This window comes from Sebastes umbrosus, chromosome 17 (genome assembly GCF_015220745.1).
Source record: "Sebastes umbrosus isolate fSebUmb1 chromosome 17, fSebUmb1.pri, whole genome shotgun sequence".
In the NCBI taxonomy this organism is placed as follows: domain Eukaryota; kingdom Metazoa; phylum Chordata; class Actinopteri; order Perciformes; family Sebastidae; genus Sebastes; species Sebastes umbrosus.
The window spans coordinates 17,124,118-17,143,504 of record NC_051285.1 but is presented as its reverse complement, the minus strand read 5'-3'; the positions used below and the strand labels follow the sequence as shown (position 1 = coordinate 17,143,504).

Genomic DNA, 19,387 nt, shown 5'->3' with positions numbered 1-19,387 from the left:
GTTTTGGGCTGCAGAAGTTTCACTCATATATAGGTAACGGTAGCTATCTAAACGGGGCTAAGGGTCACCTGGCTAACGTTCAAACTGTTAAGCTAAAGTTAGCGGTATTGCTATCTAGTAGATTCAATTGAAATATATATTGTGCTTTTTGGGTATCTGTTACATCTCTACTTTTGTTTAACTTGTATTCACGTTTTCAATACTCTTAACAGAAAGCGCATCAGATAGCGGAGCAAGCGGGAAACTGACCCCTACAGGTGAGGGAGGTGAGGTTAGGTACTTTTAGTGACTTAGTGTTAGCATATACTATGTTTTTTATTTAGCTAGATAGCAATACATACACATGCATTTTATGCTGAAAAAGCATTCAGTATCTCATTTGTTAGTTTAGTCTTATTACAATATATTTAATTACTAAACATTACTGATAAATAAAATAGATAGCTAATGAAAGTTGTATAAGTGGATGTAACGTTATTTTAATAATTTATCAATTTATGTTTTCATGACTTTTATGCATTTTATGGCATATTTACTCCCACATGTCCTGAAATCAAATAGCGTGCAGATGATACATTTCATACTCCTAAGGTTGAGGTTTAACACTTGGAAAACAGTGTCAATTCAATCTGTTAATAAAGTCGTCCCCTCATTATACACATTTTTTTCAAGTGTTATGGCATAATGAGAGTTCTCACTTAATTTGAATATCTTACTTTAGTACAATCATTTATAATTCAACAACATAGTGCAAAACAATGGTCTAGATACCATAACAGGAACATTTGAACCGCTGGTTCAGCTTTGTCAGCTTGCTCCACCTCTTTATGATGCTGTAATGAACAGGAATGAACAGTGTCAATCCCTCTGCCTCATACCACAGCCAGAGAGAGGCACAGGACCCTCACTGCCCTTCAGAAACCTTCACCAACATTGTCTTGCCTTATGTCGTAGGCGTATAGGCACCAGGAGTTACAGAACTGACAGACAAACATTTTCCCATTGTTCTCAAGGTTTTGCTTTTAATGCCTTGGGAGAATGGCAGAAGGTGCAGATGGAGAGGAAGAGATTCAGTTCCTGCGTACGGTAAGTGATGCTGCCTGACTCTTCTCAAAAAGTTTTTGTAAACTTATTCAGTGGTGTACAATAATTAGCCTTTTGTATAATGAATTGTTGCTTCATGATAGATATTTACTGTGTTGGGTAACTTTCTTTACACAGATTGAACATAGATTGACAAGGACAGGTGGCTGGTTTTGTCAGCATTGTTATCTATTTATATCCACACAAGTCCTTTACTGTTTTGTCTCAAAGAACACTTGTGGTGCCAGGTGACTGTTAATAACAGACTACCAAAAGCATTTAGATACAGTTACATGACAGTATTGTGACATTCTGACACTGACTTACACCACCATATTTTCTTTGACGGACAGTATTTACTTTGATGACATTTAGGACAATTAAATATTTCTTTTAAAAAGTAATTTGTTGAATCATTAAAAGGAAAATCCATGATAGACAGACTTCAGTTTGGATTTCTATAAGTAGATTGTGTAAGAGGTAGGAAAGTTTAGATTTGTGAATTCAAACAGATCCATCCTAAAGCAAGATTGGAGGCTCATTTGATGACAAATGCTGGAACTAATAATTCATTAATAGTGAATGGTAGTGTTAACTGCTGGGCTCAATTGTACCATGCCTAGTGGTTTTATGCGAGTGTGGATGTTTTTAGCTTGGCTTGTAGGTTGAAGATCTACAACAGACTAATGCTGATATGGTTGTAAAGTTTCAGCAAAAAATCTAAGCAACAAAAACTCCTCCAAATTCCTGTCGATGTAATATCACCATGCTTGTTGCTTGATGTTATTCCAAATTAGATACTTGGTCCTGTTGTTTTTCGCTTTTGGAGAGAATGAAAAAAGGAACAATTTAAGTGTTCTAGGTAGTGTGCTATCATTTGTATTTGTATCAGTAATCTATTTTACCTAGACTAGTCCTTTATCTCGTAAGGAATAACCACCCGTTTCCATATACCTTTTTAGAAAAAATGACATTTTGACAGATTGCAGTGTCCCAAACCTAAATTGTTTGATTGGTGATTACTTAGGCCAAACATCATGCAACACGTACTCACATTGTTGCTCCTTGGAAACAAATGGCCAAAACAGATGGATGTCATCTCTTGCAGAATTGATAACTTACTGTGTGTGATGTCAGTGACCATGTCCCCACCAAAATTGAATATGGGCATATCAGGTCAATCCACACATTTGTTCTCAGGTCTTTGTTCTACTGCAGCTCTCATTTGTGATTTAGGTAACATGTATTTTTAATATTAATATCTTGCTCAGGGAGGTTTCAGTACATTTTGAAGTTCTACTTTGAAGTTTTACAATTTTTACCTTATTGATGTCACAGTTCATGTTATAAATATTTAGTTTTAATCAGTTTATTTTTGCTGCATTACTCACCGCTGAGCTATCGAATTTCCACTTTAGATCTATGTGCCAAAGTCTGCAGAAGGGCATTGTGGCCTTGCAAGCAGTCTTCTGAATGTAACACTCTGTATTTGGATAGTCAGCGTTGATACTCAGCTATTGTAGATGTTCCACATAGTGTCACTGGACCCTGGTAACTCTAGTCCCGCCGTTAGCGTAAGCCAGGCACTGATTATCTATAGACTGCTTTATTAGTATCACTTGAAACTCAGTTCCTCAAAGCCACTTGATTATAAGTCGTGCAGTCTTTGCTTAAAGAGATGTTTACTTAATATATTGATGACCATGAACTATTCAAATTCAAATGTTTCTTTTACATATTTACTCTAGCAGCTACATACAGGTTGTAATGGTTGCTAGTAATACAGCACTAAAGTAAAATATGTTAACAATGTGTCATAAAGTTACTGTCAGTCTGTGGCTGTTCACCCTGAACTCAGAGGTCTATATATACTGTGTGAGGATTAGCAAGTTCAAAGCTTGGCCCATTTCAGCACCTGCTTACTTCAATCCATGTGGGAACTTTCTAACTAAAGTAGTACTTGTCTAGAAATTTTTGTTATCGGATGCTGGTATCAAAACATTTTTTGCGATTTCTATGGTAGTTCTTACATGGCAAATCCTCTTGCAAATCTTCTTGCAAAAATGGTTGGAATTTTAGTTAAACACCCAGCTGCCAGCCTTATGTCGCCTCTGTCTGTCAGTCAGTCTGTTGGTCTGCCTGTAGACACATTCTTGTCCACACAGTAACTTAGGAACAGAATGATGACAGAAACTTGATACTTACTTCCGTCATATGCTGTGGAAGGATTGTCAATTTGTCGAAGGGTCTCTAATATTTTGCCGAATTGTCTTTAAGGTAGCTACATTGTCAGATGCATTTATTACTTTGATATGTCTGTTGTAAATTATTAGCAAACTACTGACTTGACTTTCACGTCTATAGGTATTTTGTTATTGTTAAGTAAGATATTTGAGTTGTCCATGTGTTCAGGATGAGATAGATGAAGAGGAAAAGACTGCACCAACTCCCCTTTAGAGCACTGCAAACTCATTCATTTTTAATTCTCTTAAATATATTCAATATTTATTTTGCAGAATCTGTTGCCAGTTTACAGTTTTAGAAAGAACTATAATAAGGCACAAACTTCATTAAATTACCTAATAGTTTAACCCAAACATAACATTTGTTACATACTGGCATGTGCCTTGATGACATTTGCAGATAAAAAAACTTCCAACAGCTGAGCATGAAGTTTTGAGCTGAGGTGAATTTTGAATATTCCTCTCCTCAGCAAACTGACTAATTGCAATATTGAATCTATGCAATGCTGGCCATTTTTTTCCCCCTGGCAGTCAAATCCTAAATAGCTGTTGGTTTCCAGAGGGGGATGTGTGAACAGCAGGTGCAGCAGCCTGAAATAGAGATCTGAGGGGGAGTGGCTGGTGTCTTGGAGCCAGTGAGGTGGGGAGATTAGAGCTGGGCCAGTGACAGGCATAGAGAAATACATTAACAGGATAAAAACAACTGAAGGTTTGGAAAAGTTATGTAAGGAAGCAGCTGTTTTGGAGGTTATCTTATTTATGCATTGTCCCAAGTCCCATGTTATTTATATTGTCTCTCTAATTAAAGGTTTGGTGGCAAAAAAGAAATAATTTATGTGGTGATATACAGTCAGGCACTGACACTATCTGTGTTCCTTTGTTAACTGTTTCCTTGATACGTAGCCACCTCTAAATTAGTTTTATATGTCACCCCTCGTAAAAATAGTACAGTTTGTGTCATATGGATTTGACCACTATGCTAACCCATGTAAGAGGTGTTGAAGAAAAATTATTTCAGGTCCAATTCTGTGGCTGGTTCAGATGAGTTTTATTCACTGTGCAGTGGAGACAGAAGTTCACAACAAAGCTGTGAGACCAGAGTGAGTTTTTCTGGCCAAGATTATATACAGGGTTAGAGGAAATAACAGGATAAACAAAAGGTGTGAGCTCGTCTGAACTAATCTTTTCAGGAAGGAAAAGTGATATTGACACTATCAGCACCCAAGACCCACTCACTGGGTCTGTCTGAGTGGATTTACATTGGCTCAGTACAACTCAGCAAGAGCAAAAGTGTGATTTCATAAGTAAAGGTGTGATTTCCTGGCCTGGGTTCTCTTCACATCACATCCAAGGTTTCTCTCACAGAGATCTGTTAATCAATGTAATATAGCTTCCCTAAACAGAGCTAGAAAAGGCAGACACTTTAAATCAGGATACATACATAAATAATCTGTTACACAGAAATGAGAAGAATGAACAAAGACTATATAAAAATAATACAGTGAATAAAACTCAGATATATAAAATGTTCTTCTACTGAGGCATAAATTTATCTAAAACGTCAATCTTGTTCCCCATCTCTGCTTGAAGCAAGTGGCTTGATGCCACATTAGCTACTACTAGTATAACACACCGGAATCTCTGACCGAACTATCAGCAGTCGAGTTGCATTGTGGGTAATGTAGGTGCCAAGTTTCAAGGAAGAAGAAGGAATGGACGGAAAATAGCAGTATGCTAAAGACATTATATCTCCTTTTTTTACATAAGGTTAATGTTCTTTGTGCATTGTCCCTGTTCAAATAAAGAAACATAACATAACAAAAGAGGATGTCTCTTGTTCTGCTGCATCTATTTCTTTAATACTTTTTTTGCTGTTAATTGTGAGTCTGATAATGTTATAGGAGTGCAATGCTAAATCGGGGGAGTATTCTTTTAAGATTAAAGTTGTGTTGCATTAGAATAAATGCAGTTCTCCTTTTGAAAACTGTATTATGCACAATTAGAGTTGGTATAGCAAACATTTGAAAGTAAGTTTAATTATATGTTTTTTTTTTATTTAAATTGTTCTTTTGCGTTAAAGTTATCTAAAAACCAAAATGCCAGGTTTCCCTCAGACAATTGTGGCTGGGGACCTTTATTGCATGTCAATCGCTCTTGCTCTGTCCCCATGTTTTCCTGGAAAAATACCCCTGAAAAACCCCCCATCTTCACTTTGGACTTGTTTTGTTTTTGTAGGATGACCAGGTGGTGCTACAGTGCACCGCATCCATTCTTAAGGAACAGATCAAGCTGTGTCTGTCATGTGAAGGATTTGGGAATCGTCTGTGTTTCCTTGAGACCACTTCGAACGCTCAGGTAGTGAAACACAGTTCTTAATGCATTTTATCTCATTTCTTTGAGAACTTTAATTTCCGCTAGTCACCAGGTTTACTGGTTGTCCTGTGTTTCAGAATGTCCCTCCAGACCTGGCTATCTGCTGCTTCATTTTGGAGCAGTCCCTGTCTGTGCGGGCATTACAGGAGATGCTGTCCAACTCTTCTGTGGATGAGGTAAGACACAGTTGAGGGGAATTAGTACCGTTTGGTAAAAATGTGCCTCTTTTCCATGGGATGTACCCATGATATGATAAACAAATGCAATGTATTGTTCATTCTGCAACTGAAACTGAACCTGGTTTCTTTTCTGTCTTCTCCCACCTGCCAACCATAGGCTGTCGATTTGGACAAATGGGTATGTTTGCTCATTCTCCCCTGTTCTCCACTGCTTCAGCCTGAAAGTTCATATCATAACTGCATTGCGGCTGCCTTTTACAGTCTCATTAGTGTTACCATACATACAGTGTTATCATGCACTTTAGTTATTGTTTTGCTCATTTTCCTCAGCCGTTCTGAGATAATTTAGTTTGCTTCCTATCGCTTGCACTACAATTGCAAGATATGTCTGTGTTTTGTATTCCTCCTTTCTGAGTCTCTAAACCTGCCCTACTGTTATTTTGATATTAACAAGGCAAAGTTGTCCCGTTGAAGGGGTTTCAAACAATTTAACCTCCTGTAATCCTTTGTACATTTAATTGTCTCTTAATCTACTTGCCTCTACCTCCTTCTCCCAGTCGTCTCAAGGTGGGGGTCACCGAACCCTGCTGTACGGGCATGCCATCCTCCTGAAGCACACTCACTCCAGCATGGTGAGCACATTTGCAATCAAGTATCCGGTCCTCTCCTATAAGCAGCAGTTGTCTTCACAATCTTCTATTCTCTAAATTGTTTGAAGTGAATGTCACCTCATGACACTAAGCTGTTATCCCTCTCTTTATGCCGCAGTACTTGAGCTGTTTGACTACTTCGCGCTCACTGACAGACAAATTGGCTTTTGATGTGGGCTTGCAGGAAGACTCCACAGGTGGTTACGAACTTTACTGTCCATTATGTCCCACACACGCCGATGTAGATTTCTGTTTTCTAAATCTATTTGTCTGTCACAGGAGAGGCCTGCTGGTGGACCATCCATCCAGCCTCTAAGCAAAGGTCTGAAGGCGAGAAGGTCAGGGTGGGAGATGACCTCATTCTTGTCAGTGTTTCTTCAGAGCGATACCTGGTAACCATGATTTTATTTCCTTGCAATGTACCGTAAATGACAATTTGTTGTCATTAAATCCTACCAATATAACCACCTGCATTTGTTTTCAGCATCTGTCCTATGCCAGCGGCGACTTGATGGTAGATGCCTCTTTCATGCAAACGCTGTGGACCATGACCCCTGTGATGTCTGGATGTGAGCTGGCTGAAGGTATGTCATTTTATTGCTGCTAAAAAAATTCTCTCTAGTCCATAAAAATGTACACTCTCTCTTAGCAATATGACTCTATTCCTCTAGGTTTTCTGACCGGAGGGTATGTGCTCCGTCTGTTCCATGGTCACATGGACGAGTGTTTGGCAATCCCAGGAGCTGAACAAGGGGACGACCAGCGCAGGTGACCAATATCTTTCATTGCTGTACATGCCATCAAATATTAAAAGATTGTACTGATTGATTTTGGTTGTTTTAGCTTACACTTTATCATGTCATTCTCAACCATTTTCCAAAGCATACCATATATTTTTCAGTATGTGATTTACATTATAAAACACGCCTCTGGTGTTGCATATTTGGTGATACATGGTGTAAGGACTGTCCACAGCTGAGACTTGAGTTTGGCTGACAAACAGCCAAATGGCAAAGTTTTTAATGAAAGTTTCTAGAGTGGTCCCTGCTTGCATTTATGATGGAATAACTGACAAATGTTCATTGTGATGTTTTACCTATCAGAAGACAGTTTTAAGTGTCTGCAGGTTGATTGTCATAGTATACTGACATAAACTGAAACCATTGGAAATGAACTGAAATATTTTGGAGTTTTTCAACCTTAAATGTTCTGGTATATGTAGCACGTCATTGACTGGCATGTTGTTGTTTTTTTTTCAGAGTTGCTCATTATGAAGGAGGGGCTGTATGCAGTCATGCCCGATCTTTATGGAGACTTGAGCCACTACGTATCGGGTGAGTGTCTTGATTCCTTGCATTTAAAACGTGTATTACAACAATTCACTTTTAGTGACTTTACATTCATTCATTTGTGCCTGTTGCTAGTTGGAGCGGAGGTCACATTAAATGGGGCCAGTCTTTCCGGGTACGTCACATAACAACAGGCAGATACCTTTGTCTGGATGAAGAGAAAGGATTGCTGTTGGTGGACCCGGAGAAGGCAAATTCCAAGATGTCAGCCTTCTGCTTCAGAATTTCAAAGGTCTTTGTTGTGCAAAGTCAGCTGTGCCAGGAATCTACTAAGTGTTTTAGACTCCATTGTGCCGTGTAGAGATTCTTACCAGCCTTAACGATGAACACACTTTTTATTTAAACTACAGGAAAAAATTGAAGTGATCCAGAAGCGAGATGTGGAAGGCATGGGCACGCCTGAGATTAAGTATGGAGAGTCCATGTGCTTTGTACAGCATGTTTCAACGAGCCTCTGGCTTACATATGCTGCTGTTGATGCCAAATCTGCCCGCCTGGGTCCTCTAAAGAGAAAGGTAAAGCAGAATTATACATCAAAATGATCAACAAAATATAACTCACCAATGAGGGCTAGATCAACAATAACAATTCAAACACATTGAAGTCTGCATTTTCTGTATGTATGTATGTATGTGTGGAGTGTTGAGTATATACTTGTGTTTCAAGAGGACCTGTGTTTAATTCTCAGGCCATACTCCATAAAGAAGGTCACATGGATGATGCACTCACAGTGGCTCGATCTCAGACTGAAGAGTCCCAAGCTGCCAGAATGATTTTCAGTACAACAGGCCTCTTCAATCAGTTCATCAAGTAACACTACTTGAGTTTATTCAAATCTTTGCCAATAGCCATGTTTTTTGTTTTTAAGTTGCAGCATTTTTTTTGTGGTATGTTCATGTTCTTTTCATTTTTCCAGAGGTCTAGATTCTCTGAGTGGGAAAAATAAATCTGCCAACCCCACATCTCTGCCTATGGACACAGTGGTGCTCTCCCTGCAGGACCTCATTTTCTACTTCCGACCCCCCGAGGAAGAGCTGGAGCACGAGGACAAACAGTTCAAGCTTCGCTCCCTCAAGAACAGACAGAACCTCTTCCAGGAAGAGGTTGGTCTAACTACTGAGGGATGACTATTCAAGAAAATGCATAACAGTGGATGTACATTTAGTTTGGTTGATTTATTTCCATTCAACATTTGCATTTGAGCTCTCTACATTTTTCTTGTTTTTAACAGGGAATGATTACTCATGTCCTGGACTGTGTTGATCGGCTCAATGTCTACAACACAGCAGCCCACTTCTCAGAGTATGCTGGGGAAGAAGCTGCAGAGTCATGGAAGGAGATAGTAAATTTACTATATGAATTGCTAGGTATGCCCATCTGGTGATTTGTTCTGTGCATTTGTGATGATTCTAGATAAGTCATTATTATGTTCTCCATATCTGATGCATTAACAATCTTTTCTGTTTCTTTTCTTTTGTGAAGCTTCTTTGATCAGAGGTAATCGTGTAAACTGTGCCCTGTTCTGTGACAACCTTGACTGGCTGGTCAGTAAATTGGATCGTTTGGAGGCATCTTCAGGTACCTAAGATATATTGAGGCACATTTAAATGTACAATGAACATTTTATTTCTTGTTTGTTCTCTCCAAAAGCCAACATGTATTAGACTGATCACTTAACTGTGAATGAGGAAAGCTTGTGTGCTGCTCACTAGTATAAGTGAACACCCTGTCAATTGAAACTGAATCAGATTTTTTACAAACAACAAAATAGGGGGATCAAAATAGTAAGAACATCTGACAATATGATGCAATTTAAAATAATATTCCTACAACAAACACTATCTATGTGAAGCATGCAATGCTTTGTAAAGACTGTAGTAATTGGTGTGTTGCCTTTAATTGCGTTATATTTTTTTTATGTATTCCTGTTATTGTTTCCAAGGATGTATTGTATCGTGCTTTTCTACCATACCATCTAAACATGTACTGCCAGTGTTTATTTATATATTGTAACATTTTAATGACAGGAATCCTGGAGGTGTTGTATTGTGTTCTGATTGAGAGTCCAGAGGTGCTGAATATCATCCAGGAGAATCACATCAAATCAATCATCTCTCTGTTGGATAAGCATGGGCGCAATCATAAGGTCAGGAACATGCAACACTGTTTACTGAGCATGCTGAGCAAACCTGATTGATTGATTGATTGATTGCAGTTCATATATTCTTTAATATATAAAATATTGTAATATATGAAATCTCGATCTACAAAGCAACACCAGAACAATCTTTATCGATGTCTATCTCCCTGTTGTGCCAGGTCTTGGATGTGCTCTGCTCTCTGTGTGTGTGTAACGGGGTGGCTGTAAGGTCAAATCAGAATCTCATCACAGAGAATCTGCTTCCAGGTCGCGACCTCCTGCTCCAAACCAACATCATCAATTATGTAACAAGGTGAGTCTGTTTGTATGAGCACACTCGGTACAGGCTTAAAAAACGTTATGCTCTTTGTTCTGTGCTGAAGCCCAGTTACCAAAAACATCTGCACTGAGATAGGTATTTGTTTTGTAATCCTCCTTTAGCATGAGACCCAACATCTTCCTTGGAACTTGTGAAGGATCCACTCAGTATAAGAAGTGGTATTTTGAGGTGATGGTGGACCAAGTGGAGCCCTTCCTAACAGCTCAGCCATACCACCTGCGTGTGGGTTGGGCTCTGACGGAGGGCTACAGTCCTTACCCTGGTGGAGGGGAAGGCTGGGGGGGCAACGGGGTTGGGGATGACCTCTACTCCTACGGTTTTGACGGGATTCACCTCTGGTCAGGTAAAGTAAACATGGAATGACTTATTAGTAATCTTTTGCATGCATTTGTTCAGCACCGGCTCAGATGTGGACAATTTATTTCCAAGAACATACAAACTCACACACAAAACTTTTATTGATATCTTCCTGATGAATTTAATTTTGTGCTTTTGTGCCCATACCGCTTACATTTTCCTACATTATGCCTACAAGTTACACAGAAAAACTCCTTAAGATTTTATGTATATTAACACAATCTGAGTTAATTTTCTCTATATGTCCACAGGACGTGTTCCACGTCATGTTGCCACACCCAATCAGCACATCCTGGCAGCAGAGGACGTGGTCAGCTGTTGTTTGGATCTGAGCGTGCCCAGTATTTCCTTCCGTATCAATGGGCATCCTGTTCAGGGCATGTTTGAGAACTTCAACCTGGACGGCCTGTTTTTCCCTGTTGTCAGCTTCTCTGCAGGCGTTAAGTAGGGCATTGTGAATTATAAAATGAAGTATTCATATATTTTTTTCTTTAATAAGTGTAGTATGAGACTAATGTAAATTTTCCACTCTGACTGCAAGGTTGCGATTTCTTCTCGGAGGGCGTCATGGCGATTTTAAGTTCCTCCCACCTCCAGGATACGCTCCGTGCTATGAAGCAGTGCTGCCAAGAGACCGTTTGCGGATTGAGCCCATCAAGGAGTACAAGCATGATTACGATGGTGTCCGCAACCTGATGGGTCCAACTCAGTCCCTCTCACATACAGCCTTCACTCCTGGCCCTGTGGACACTATCCAGGTAAAATCATATTCCATACCTGGTTTTCATCCTCATCTTTTCTACTGCATTGAATTTATTATTCCTATTTCAGATTGTACTTCCTCCTCATTTGGAGCGCATTCGAGAGAAGCTTGCAGAAAATAGCCACGAGTTATGGGCTGTTACTCGCATTGAACAAGGGTGGACCTATGGACCAGTGAGTGTTTTCCTTAGAAAATGTCGCTGTGTACACTAACGATTCCCTTAAAAACATTGATGCATTTTTCTTTTAAAAATCAATGTCAAGTTTCGTGATGACAACAAGAAGCTGCACCCCTGCCTGGTAGATTTCCAGAGTCTGCCTGAACCAGAGAAGAACTACAATTTAGCAATGTCTGGAGAGACGCTCAAGTAAGTTATCTCCCTCGCTTAATTAACAGCACTGTGCTCTCGTCTCTTCGTATTTCTAACGCCTTGTGTGATTCATTTCGAAGGACTCTACTGGCACTAGGCTGTCATGTAGGAATGGGAGATGAGAAAGCCGAAGAGAATCTGAAAAAGACCAAGCTCCCCAAAACGTGAGCTGCAAGGCATTCATTTATTTTGAATTGTTTTGAGAGATTTCTTCTCTTTTATCATTTATACTGTTAATGGCCTTGTAAAGGCTCTCTAGGACCCGTTCTGATTACAAAACATTGTTTGTTAGTTACATGCAGAGTAGTGGATACAAACCAGCCCCTCTGGACCTCAACCATGTCAAGCTAACTCCAAATCAGAACACTCTAGTGGAGAGACTGGCAGAAAACGGACACAATGTGTGGGCAAGAGACCGGGTTCGCCAGGGCTGGACATACAGTATTGTGCAGGTACCACCATTCTTTTTATGATGATAATATAAGTATAGAAGTTTAAAATAATATATAAGTATGTGTAGATAAATTGATAGCTACATTTTGCATGAAAGTTTATTCTATTACATTTTCATGTATGATATTATTTTCTTGTATAGGATATAATGAACAAGCGCAATCCCCGTCTGGTTCCTTACAACCTGCTCGATGAAAAGACTAAAAAGACCAACAGAGACACAGTTTGTGCAGCTGTTCGCACTCTCATCGGATATGGTTACAACATAGAACCACCTGACCAGGAGAGCAGTAAGTTTGCACTGCTACAAGCAGGATGGCTATTTTTTTATGTAGTCCTACAAGATTTGTTACTAAAGCTACAGGCGTTTTATTGAAACTACAACCTTTTCTATTAAGTTTTCATTACTGTGTTTGTGTTAATATAGGCGAGCATGGACCAGCAACTGGTGATAAGATCAGAGTGTTCAGAGCAGAGAAATCTTATGGTGTCACACAAGGGAAGTGGTATTTTGAGTTCGAGGCTGTGACAGTCGGGGAGATGAGAGTGGGCTGGGCCCGGCCCAGCGTTCGCGCCGACACTGAACTTGGTGCAGATGAGTTTGCTTATGTCTTCAATGGCTTCAAGGTGGGTGCAAGACCTTGTTTACATGCTTGTAAAGGATTCCAAAGCTTTTCTAATACTAAACTCCAAAATTTTTAATTATTTTAATTATCTTCTTTCAGGCCCAACGTTGGCATGTGGGAAATGAGCCATTTGGCCGTCAGTGGCTATCTGGTGATGTGGTGGGTTGTATGATTGACCTCATAGAGATGAACATCATGTTTACACTCAACGGAGAAATGTTGATCAGCGACTCAGGCTCGGAGATGGCCTTTAAGGATATCGAGATAGGAGAGGGTAAGTACAGTAACAACTAATAGCAAATTAAGTTCTCAGGTTTGTGTTTCTGATGCTGACGATCATGTATGTATCGTAGGCTTCATACCTGTGTGCAGTCTGGGCCTCTCCCAGATCGGCAGGATCAACTTGGGCCAGAACGTCAGCAGTCTTCGGTACTTTACCATCTGTGGCCTGCAGGAGGGATTTGAACCCTTTGCTATCAACATGAAAAGAGACATCACCATGTGGTTCAGCAAGAGCCTTCCCCAGTTCATCAATGCGCCTACTGATCATCCTCACATGGAGGTACTGTGCATTACTTGTTTTGATTAAATATTCCTTTGTTCACATTATGAATACGTTTGTATTCTAGATCACCACCGGCCCCCCTTTCATTTATGCTCTAGGTGTCCCGTGTTGATGGGACAGTGGAAACTGCCCCTTGTCTCAAAGTGACCCACAAGACATTCGGATCTCAGAACGCCAACACAGATCTGCTGTTCTTCAGACTCAGCATGCCAGTTGAGTTTCATGAGACCTTCAAAGTCCCAGCAGGAACCACCCTTCTTACCCGGGCCCTGACCATCCCTGAGGATGAGGTGTTAGAGGTGGACCCAGACTCTGACTTTGAAATACTCAAGAAGTCCGCTACTCGCAAAGAGCAGGAAGAGGAGAAGAAAGAGCCCTCTGTGCCTAAAGAGATCCCGGCCATCAAAAATGGAGAAAATGAGAAGGATGCTTCAACTGAGAAAAGCAAGAAGAAAGGGTTCGTATAGATTCATGTAGAGTGACTTGAGAAGGGGAATATGGGCGAGAAGTGTGGGATACTGTGTGTACATTTTAATATATAGTGAGTAATTGCTGCTGTTATTTACAGATTCCTTTTCAAGGCTAAGAAGGCTGCATTAATAACTCCACCACCTGTTGTTCCCACCATGCCGCGCTTAGTGGAAGATGTGGTGCCAGATGACAGGGATGATGTTGACATCATCCTCAACACCACTACAGTAAGACTATAGCTTATATTTATATCATATTCATAACCACATACAATCCATGCACACTTTGCTCATTTGTGCTTATACCGTTAACTGTAGATACAATAATTATCATGCGATATAAACAATGTTGCCTTTATTACAGTATTTTTCATATTGAACTCCTGTCAGTACTGTAATGACTTTAACATTTGTGTTGAATCATCTTCACCTGTAACTGTTTATTTCCCACCCACCTCCTTCCATTACCAGTACTATTACTCTGTGCGAGTGTTTGCGGGGCAGGAGCCCGGTGGCGTGTGGGTGGGCTGGATTACACCTGACTATCACCAGTATGACCTCCATTTTGACATCAGCAAAGTGAGGAATGTAACAGTCACTGTAGGTGATGATAAAGGAAACATTCACGACAGGTATGTTACTTTTCTCTAAACAGAAAACAAGAACTTGTGTGTTTTCATTTAAGGGGAGACACCACTGGTGAAAAGGGTAAAACATTTAACTAATATACTCTATATCCCCATGAAACTTCCCCAGTTGATTACTTAATTAAGCAATTTTTTGTATTACAATTTTTCAGAAATGTTATGTTTGAATATGCAAATGAGACATTATCTTATTAAATATTTGCTAATTTCCATAATTTTCCAGAACAGAAATCTGAACATTGGATAAAGCCAGGTTCAAATAAAAAAAAAGAAAGAAAAAGTTTCATTTTGTTGACATATTGTCTCACTATGTTTGTTTACTATACATTCAAAGGGTTTTTACAGAGGTAATTTTAGATATCTCTTTTTTATCACTCCATAAACCAGAAAATACTGTTAACAGCCATAAAAAAAAACATTTTCTCCATGTTTTTAGGAATAAAATGTTCTATAAATCAGGCTATGAGTGATATATGAACAAACCCCTCAGTAAAAAACCTTCAGGATATATACAGGGATGAACCTGGAAAGTTTGGTGAACTGTATTTAAGTGCTACTGAAATGGAGATGTCTGGCTCAGAGAAAAAAGGGAAAAAGCTAATTTTGACAAACATATTGTAAAATTCCATACATTTTGGAGACACTACAGGTGAATAAGGTAAACATTTTTAACTAACATATCACCATGAAACTTCCCCAGTTGATGACTTACATTAAGACAATCGTTTTTTGTATTACAAGTTTTCTTATATGTTATGTTTAAAAATATGGAAATGAGGCATTATCTAATGCTAAGTTTTCGTGAATTTAGGAGAAATCTACAGATGCAAATACACAAAGTGTAGTAAAATAAACACCTAAATGTGTATTTTAGTTGTTTTCCCTCCACTAGTCTGAAAGAAGACATGTTATGGAAGCAAAATATCCCCAAATCTCAAAAACTGACAAGGGCATAACAACAAAAAATTATGTTTTTGCCTGTAGTGTCTGGCCTTAAAATGACAAAAATGCACGTTTTTAAAAAAAAAAATTCTGTCTTTTTCAGTATAAAACGCAGTAACTGCTACATGGTATGTGGTGGGGAATTCAGCAGCTCCCAGCAGACCCGAGTCAGTCAGGAGGATTTTGTGATTGGCTGTCTTATTGATTTGGACACAGGACTCATGACTTTCACTGCTAATGGAAAAGAGATCAACACGTTTTACCAGGTCAGATAAGCTTTAATCTCGTATTCATACATTTCCTTATAAAGTCTTGGTCATTTAATGCAACTATGTGATGTTCCCTTCTTGCAGGTGGAGCCCAACACAAAACTGTTCCCAGCTGTCTTTGTTCTTCCTTCCAGTCAGAATATGATTCAGTTTGAACTAGGCAAGCTCAAGGTCAGTCACAAAGAATCACTCCACTCTGCTGAAATCCTCAAAATCAAGACTGCAATTACAAATGGCCTCACTGTCTTCTCTATTACATCATTTGTCATCCTTGACTTGTCTTGCTAGAACATCATGCCGATCTCAGCCGCCATGTTCCGGAGTGAACGCAAGAACCCTGTACCCCAGTGCCCTCCTAGACTGGATGTCCAGATGTTAACCCCAGTCATCTGGAGCCGCATGCCCAACCACTTCCTGGCTCCGGAGACCGGACGCATTAGTGAGAGACTGGGCTGGACGGTGCACTGTCAGGAGCCACTTGCCATGATGGCCCTCCACATCCCAGAGGAGAACAGGTCAGAGCTACATCACTCTGCATTTATCTGTTGCATTGTTAGTAGAGTTGGGTCAATTTCCGGTTTCGCCAGTCCAGTCCGGTGTTCAAGCTTATTTTATGCCAACAGGCTGAACTGGCATTCTTCATTATGACACGTTCTGGCAAATTAAAAAGTAGCCTACATCAGCAACCTGTGCCAACGGCGTCACAACGCTAAATTCAGCTTGTATTGCATTAGTAATAAGAAATATGACAACGTGATTAACTCATTATGTTTGTTTAATATAAGCAAACTAACGGAGCAACTAGTGTCTGATAGGCCGTGCAGAAATTTACTGCCGAGCCGAGGTGACTTCAACATAATGCCGGCAACATGAAGGAGATCAGAGATCTGATTTAAGCGAAGGGGGTTAGCCCTGAAGTTAACAACAACTTTGGCCCAGGATCACTTAATGTGGGCTGACCTTTAAGGGGAGCTATTCTCATTTTAGTGACAAGCCATTCCTGAGTTTTGGTGGAGCAGCTGCTGAGTCAAGTGCGACACCTAGAGATAAAATTCAATATATATTGTGGCTTAATATCAAACCGGTTTGAAAATGTTTACACCGGCCCAACCCTAATTGCTAGGAGTGTAAAATGAATTGCTTTCTTTTTTTCAGTAAAATGAACCCCTTTGTATCCCCTAGATGTATTGACATCCTGGAGCTGTCTGAACGTATGGACTTGCTAAAGTTCCATTATCATACTCTGAAGCTGTATGGCTTAGTGTGTGCTTTGGGAAACAACCGCGTGGCTCACGCTCTGTGCAGCCATGTGGACGAGTCCCAGCTCTTCTACGCCATAGAGAACACTTACCTACCCGGACCGATGAGGAGCGGCTTCTATGACCTGCTCATCAGCATGCACCTGGAGTCTGCTAAGAGGAACCGGCTGGGAACCAACAAGGAATTCATAGTTCCAATGACGGACGAAACGCGCAGTATCACTCTGTACTCTGACAAATCTCACGCTCTACCTGGGGTTGGCCTCACTACATGTCTGCGTCCAAAACTCCATTTTTCCTCCATTGGGTTTGTTGGAACAGATCAAGACATATACACACTGAGTCCAGTCATCCCCTTACAGGTGAGATTGAGCAGGTTTGGCATTTTAGGGAACTCTTGGGTCAGTAATAATCATAACTTTGCTCGTATTTCCAGGTGTTAAAGACCAAGGCTCTGAACATGCTGACTGAGGCTGTGCAAGATGGAGGTCAAGCCATGAGAGATCCTGTGGGAGGTAGTGTTGAGTTTCATTTTGTTCCAATCCTGAAGCTCATTAGCACCCTCCTCATCATGGGTGTGTTTGATGATGAAGATGTCACACACATCCTGAAGATGCTTGAGCCCACAGTCTTCAGTGGCAAGAAAGCAGAGGAGCTCACCGAGGAGAATGTGAAGGAAGAGAAGGAACAAAAAGCACCCCCAAAAGTAGCAGCGGTGAAGGACGAGCAGCAGGAAGCCGTGGAGGAAGAAGAGGAATTTGAGGATGATGGCATGGGTGAAGAGGAGGAGGAAGAAATGGAGGAAGAGGAAGAATTAGAGACAGAATCCATCATGCCACAGGAAGAAACGGTGGATAAGACTGAGCCAGTAAATGGCGAGAAAGGAGCTGAGGAAACAGAGAAAGAGATTAAAGAGGAAAATAAAGAAGAACAACTAGAGCAAGGACTCTTCCAGATGAAGCTACCAGAGTCTGTCAAACTGCAGGTATGACTGCTTGTCTTAGAATATACAAAAAAAAGCTCTTCCTTCCAGTGATACTGTAAGTGTAGTATCAGTGATTCACTTTACATTTGTCTTTTAGATGTGTGTTCTGCTGCAGTATTTCTGTGACTGTGAGCTACGTCACAGAGTGGAGGCCATCACTGCTTTTTCAGACCAGTTTGTCAGCCAGATTCAATCCAACCAGAGGCAGCGCTACAATGAACTTATGCTGGCCTTCACCATGAGTGCTGCTGAGACTGCCCGCAAGACCCGAGAATTTCGCTCCCCACCACAGGAGCAGGTACACCCACACAAATGCACACAAAGAGAGTAGAGTACATTTGTTACTTGTTTAATATACTAAGAATTGTTAAGTTAAAGAAAATCTCCATCCAAAAAACACGATTTATAAAAGCTAGTAGGAATCTACCCTCCATTTCTACACTTCTCTGTTCATTGGTGTATTTTCTTTTATTCTGGTAGAAAACCGGGCAAATGTAGATGACATAATATCAAATTGAGAACTTTTCAGTGCAGCTAGTATAAAAATGTGCTTTTACCCGGGATATATTCATAGGGGAGAAAGCATGTCCACTATATCCTACCAAAGAAACTCTTTAAAGAACGTGTCACTTCCTAACATGAACCATTTTTGGCTTGTGAAAAATAAAACTAGACTGAGCATGCTTGTACCTTTTCTTGCTGTTGTGTAGGTCAACATGCTCATGAACTTCAAGAACTGTGCTGAGGATGAAGAGTGCCCTGTTCCCGATGAGGTCCGCGAAGCTCTGCTGATTTTTCACAATGCCCTGCTGGCTCACTGTGGTCAGTCTTCATCTATAGTATCAAGTCTACCGACATTTAAAATGAACACTTCAGATGGCTGGTTTAAATAGAAGTTACAGTATCTAATTAAAAACTTCACTCTCAGGTGTCCATATTGAAGAAGAGGAACAAGAGGAAGAAGTGGATAATTCTCTCCGTGGACGACTGGTCCGTCTGTTGGAGAAGGTGAAAAAAATCCGTGAGAAGAAGGTAGAGGTGGAGCTCGAGCCACAAGAAGATAAAAAACCAAGTGAGCCTCTCATCTTTTGCATGTCACATCCAACTGACTGAAAAGTTTTTACCACTCCAAAAACTCTTTTAAAGCCACTTTAACCCTCTGTGACCCATATAGATCCGTTTTTGTCTTTTTTAGGGGGGTTCAGGAGGTCTTTCTTGGGAGATAGCAGGTCAACAGTATATGTCACATAGAAATGGTGTACATCATCAGAAAGCTGGGAATTTGAAGATTAATTTGAGATGCAGCTCAGCTGTGTTAAGTTGT

The 19,387-nt window shown here is 40.2% G+C and overlaps 1 protein-coding gene across 12 annotated transcripts in view; it reads left to right on the top strand.

The window, feature by feature from the left end:
* The first annotated feature begins 888 nt into the window (after nt 1-888).
* Nucleotides 889-19,387, top strand: part of LOC119475596 (ryanodine receptor 1-like) — a 67,125-nt gene continuing 48,626 nt past the window's right edge. For 11 of the 12 annotated variants that reach the window (XM_037748454.1, XM_037748453.1, XM_037748449.1 and 8 more), the window contains exons 1-40: nt 889-1,086; nt 5,562-5,681; nt 5,777-5,875; nt 6,036-6,056; nt 6,436-6,510; nt 6,647-6,725; nt 6,808-6,920; nt 7,013-7,112; nt 7,200-7,296; nt 7,788-7,862; nt 7,953-8,109; nt 8,228-8,392; nt 8,566-8,687; nt 8,794-8,980; nt 9,109-9,244; nt 9,360-9,455; nt 9,905-10,023; nt 10,197-10,330; nt 10,459-10,700; nt 10,966-11,158; nt 11,256-11,472; nt 11,546-11,650; nt 11,741-11,844; nt 11,928-12,011; nt 12,140-12,299; nt 12,443-12,590; nt 12,728-12,927; nt 13,026-13,200; nt 13,280-13,488; nt 13,590-13,948; nt 14,060-14,189; nt 14,433-14,593; nt 15,654-15,816; nt 15,904-15,990; nt 16,108-16,334; nt 17,002-17,440; nt 17,515-18,063; nt 18,161-18,361; nt 18,774-18,885; nt 18,992-19,135. In XM_037748454.1, the coding sequence (XP_037604382.1) occupies nt 1,039-1,086; nt 5,562-5,681; nt 5,777-5,875; nt 6,036-6,056; nt 6,436-6,510; nt 6,647-6,725; nt 6,808-6,920; nt 7,013-7,112; nt 7,200-7,296; nt 7,788-7,862; nt 7,953-8,109; nt 8,228-8,392; nt 8,566-8,687; nt 8,794-8,980; nt 9,109-9,244; nt 9,360-9,455; nt 9,905-10,023; nt 10,197-10,330; nt 10,459-10,700; nt 10,966-11,158; nt 11,256-11,472; nt 11,546-11,650; nt 11,741-11,844; nt 11,928-12,011; nt 12,140-12,299; nt 12,443-12,590; nt 12,728-12,927; nt 13,026-13,200; nt 13,280-13,488; nt 13,590-13,948; nt 14,060-14,189; nt 14,433-14,593; nt 15,654-15,816; nt 15,904-15,990; nt 16,108-16,334; nt 17,002-17,440; nt 17,515-18,063; nt 18,161-18,361; nt 18,774-18,885; nt 18,992-19,135 (6,352 nt within the window). In that variant the 5' untranslated portion in view covers nt 889-1,038. The remainder of the gene's footprint in view (nt 1,087-5,561; nt 5,682-5,776; nt 5,876-6,035; nt 6,057-6,435; nt 6,511-6,646; nt 6,726-6,807; nt 6,921-7,012; nt 7,113-7,199; nt 7,297-7,787; nt 7,863-7,952; nt 8,110-8,227; nt 8,393-8,565; nt 8,688-8,793; nt 8,981-9,108; nt 9,245-9,359; nt 9,456-9,904; nt 10,024-10,196; nt 10,331-10,458; nt 10,701-10,965; nt 11,159-11,255; nt 11,473-11,545; nt 11,651-11,740; nt 11,845-11,927; nt 12,012-12,139; nt 12,300-12,442; nt 12,591-12,727; nt 12,928-13,025; nt 13,201-13,279; nt 13,489-13,589; nt 13,949-14,059; nt 14,190-14,432; nt 14,594-15,653; nt 15,817-15,903; nt 15,991-16,107; nt 16,335-17,001; nt 17,441-17,514; nt 18,064-18,160; nt 18,362-18,773; nt 18,886-18,991; nt 19,136-19,387) is intronic. The other variant, XM_037748450.1, reaches the window with a different exon arrangement.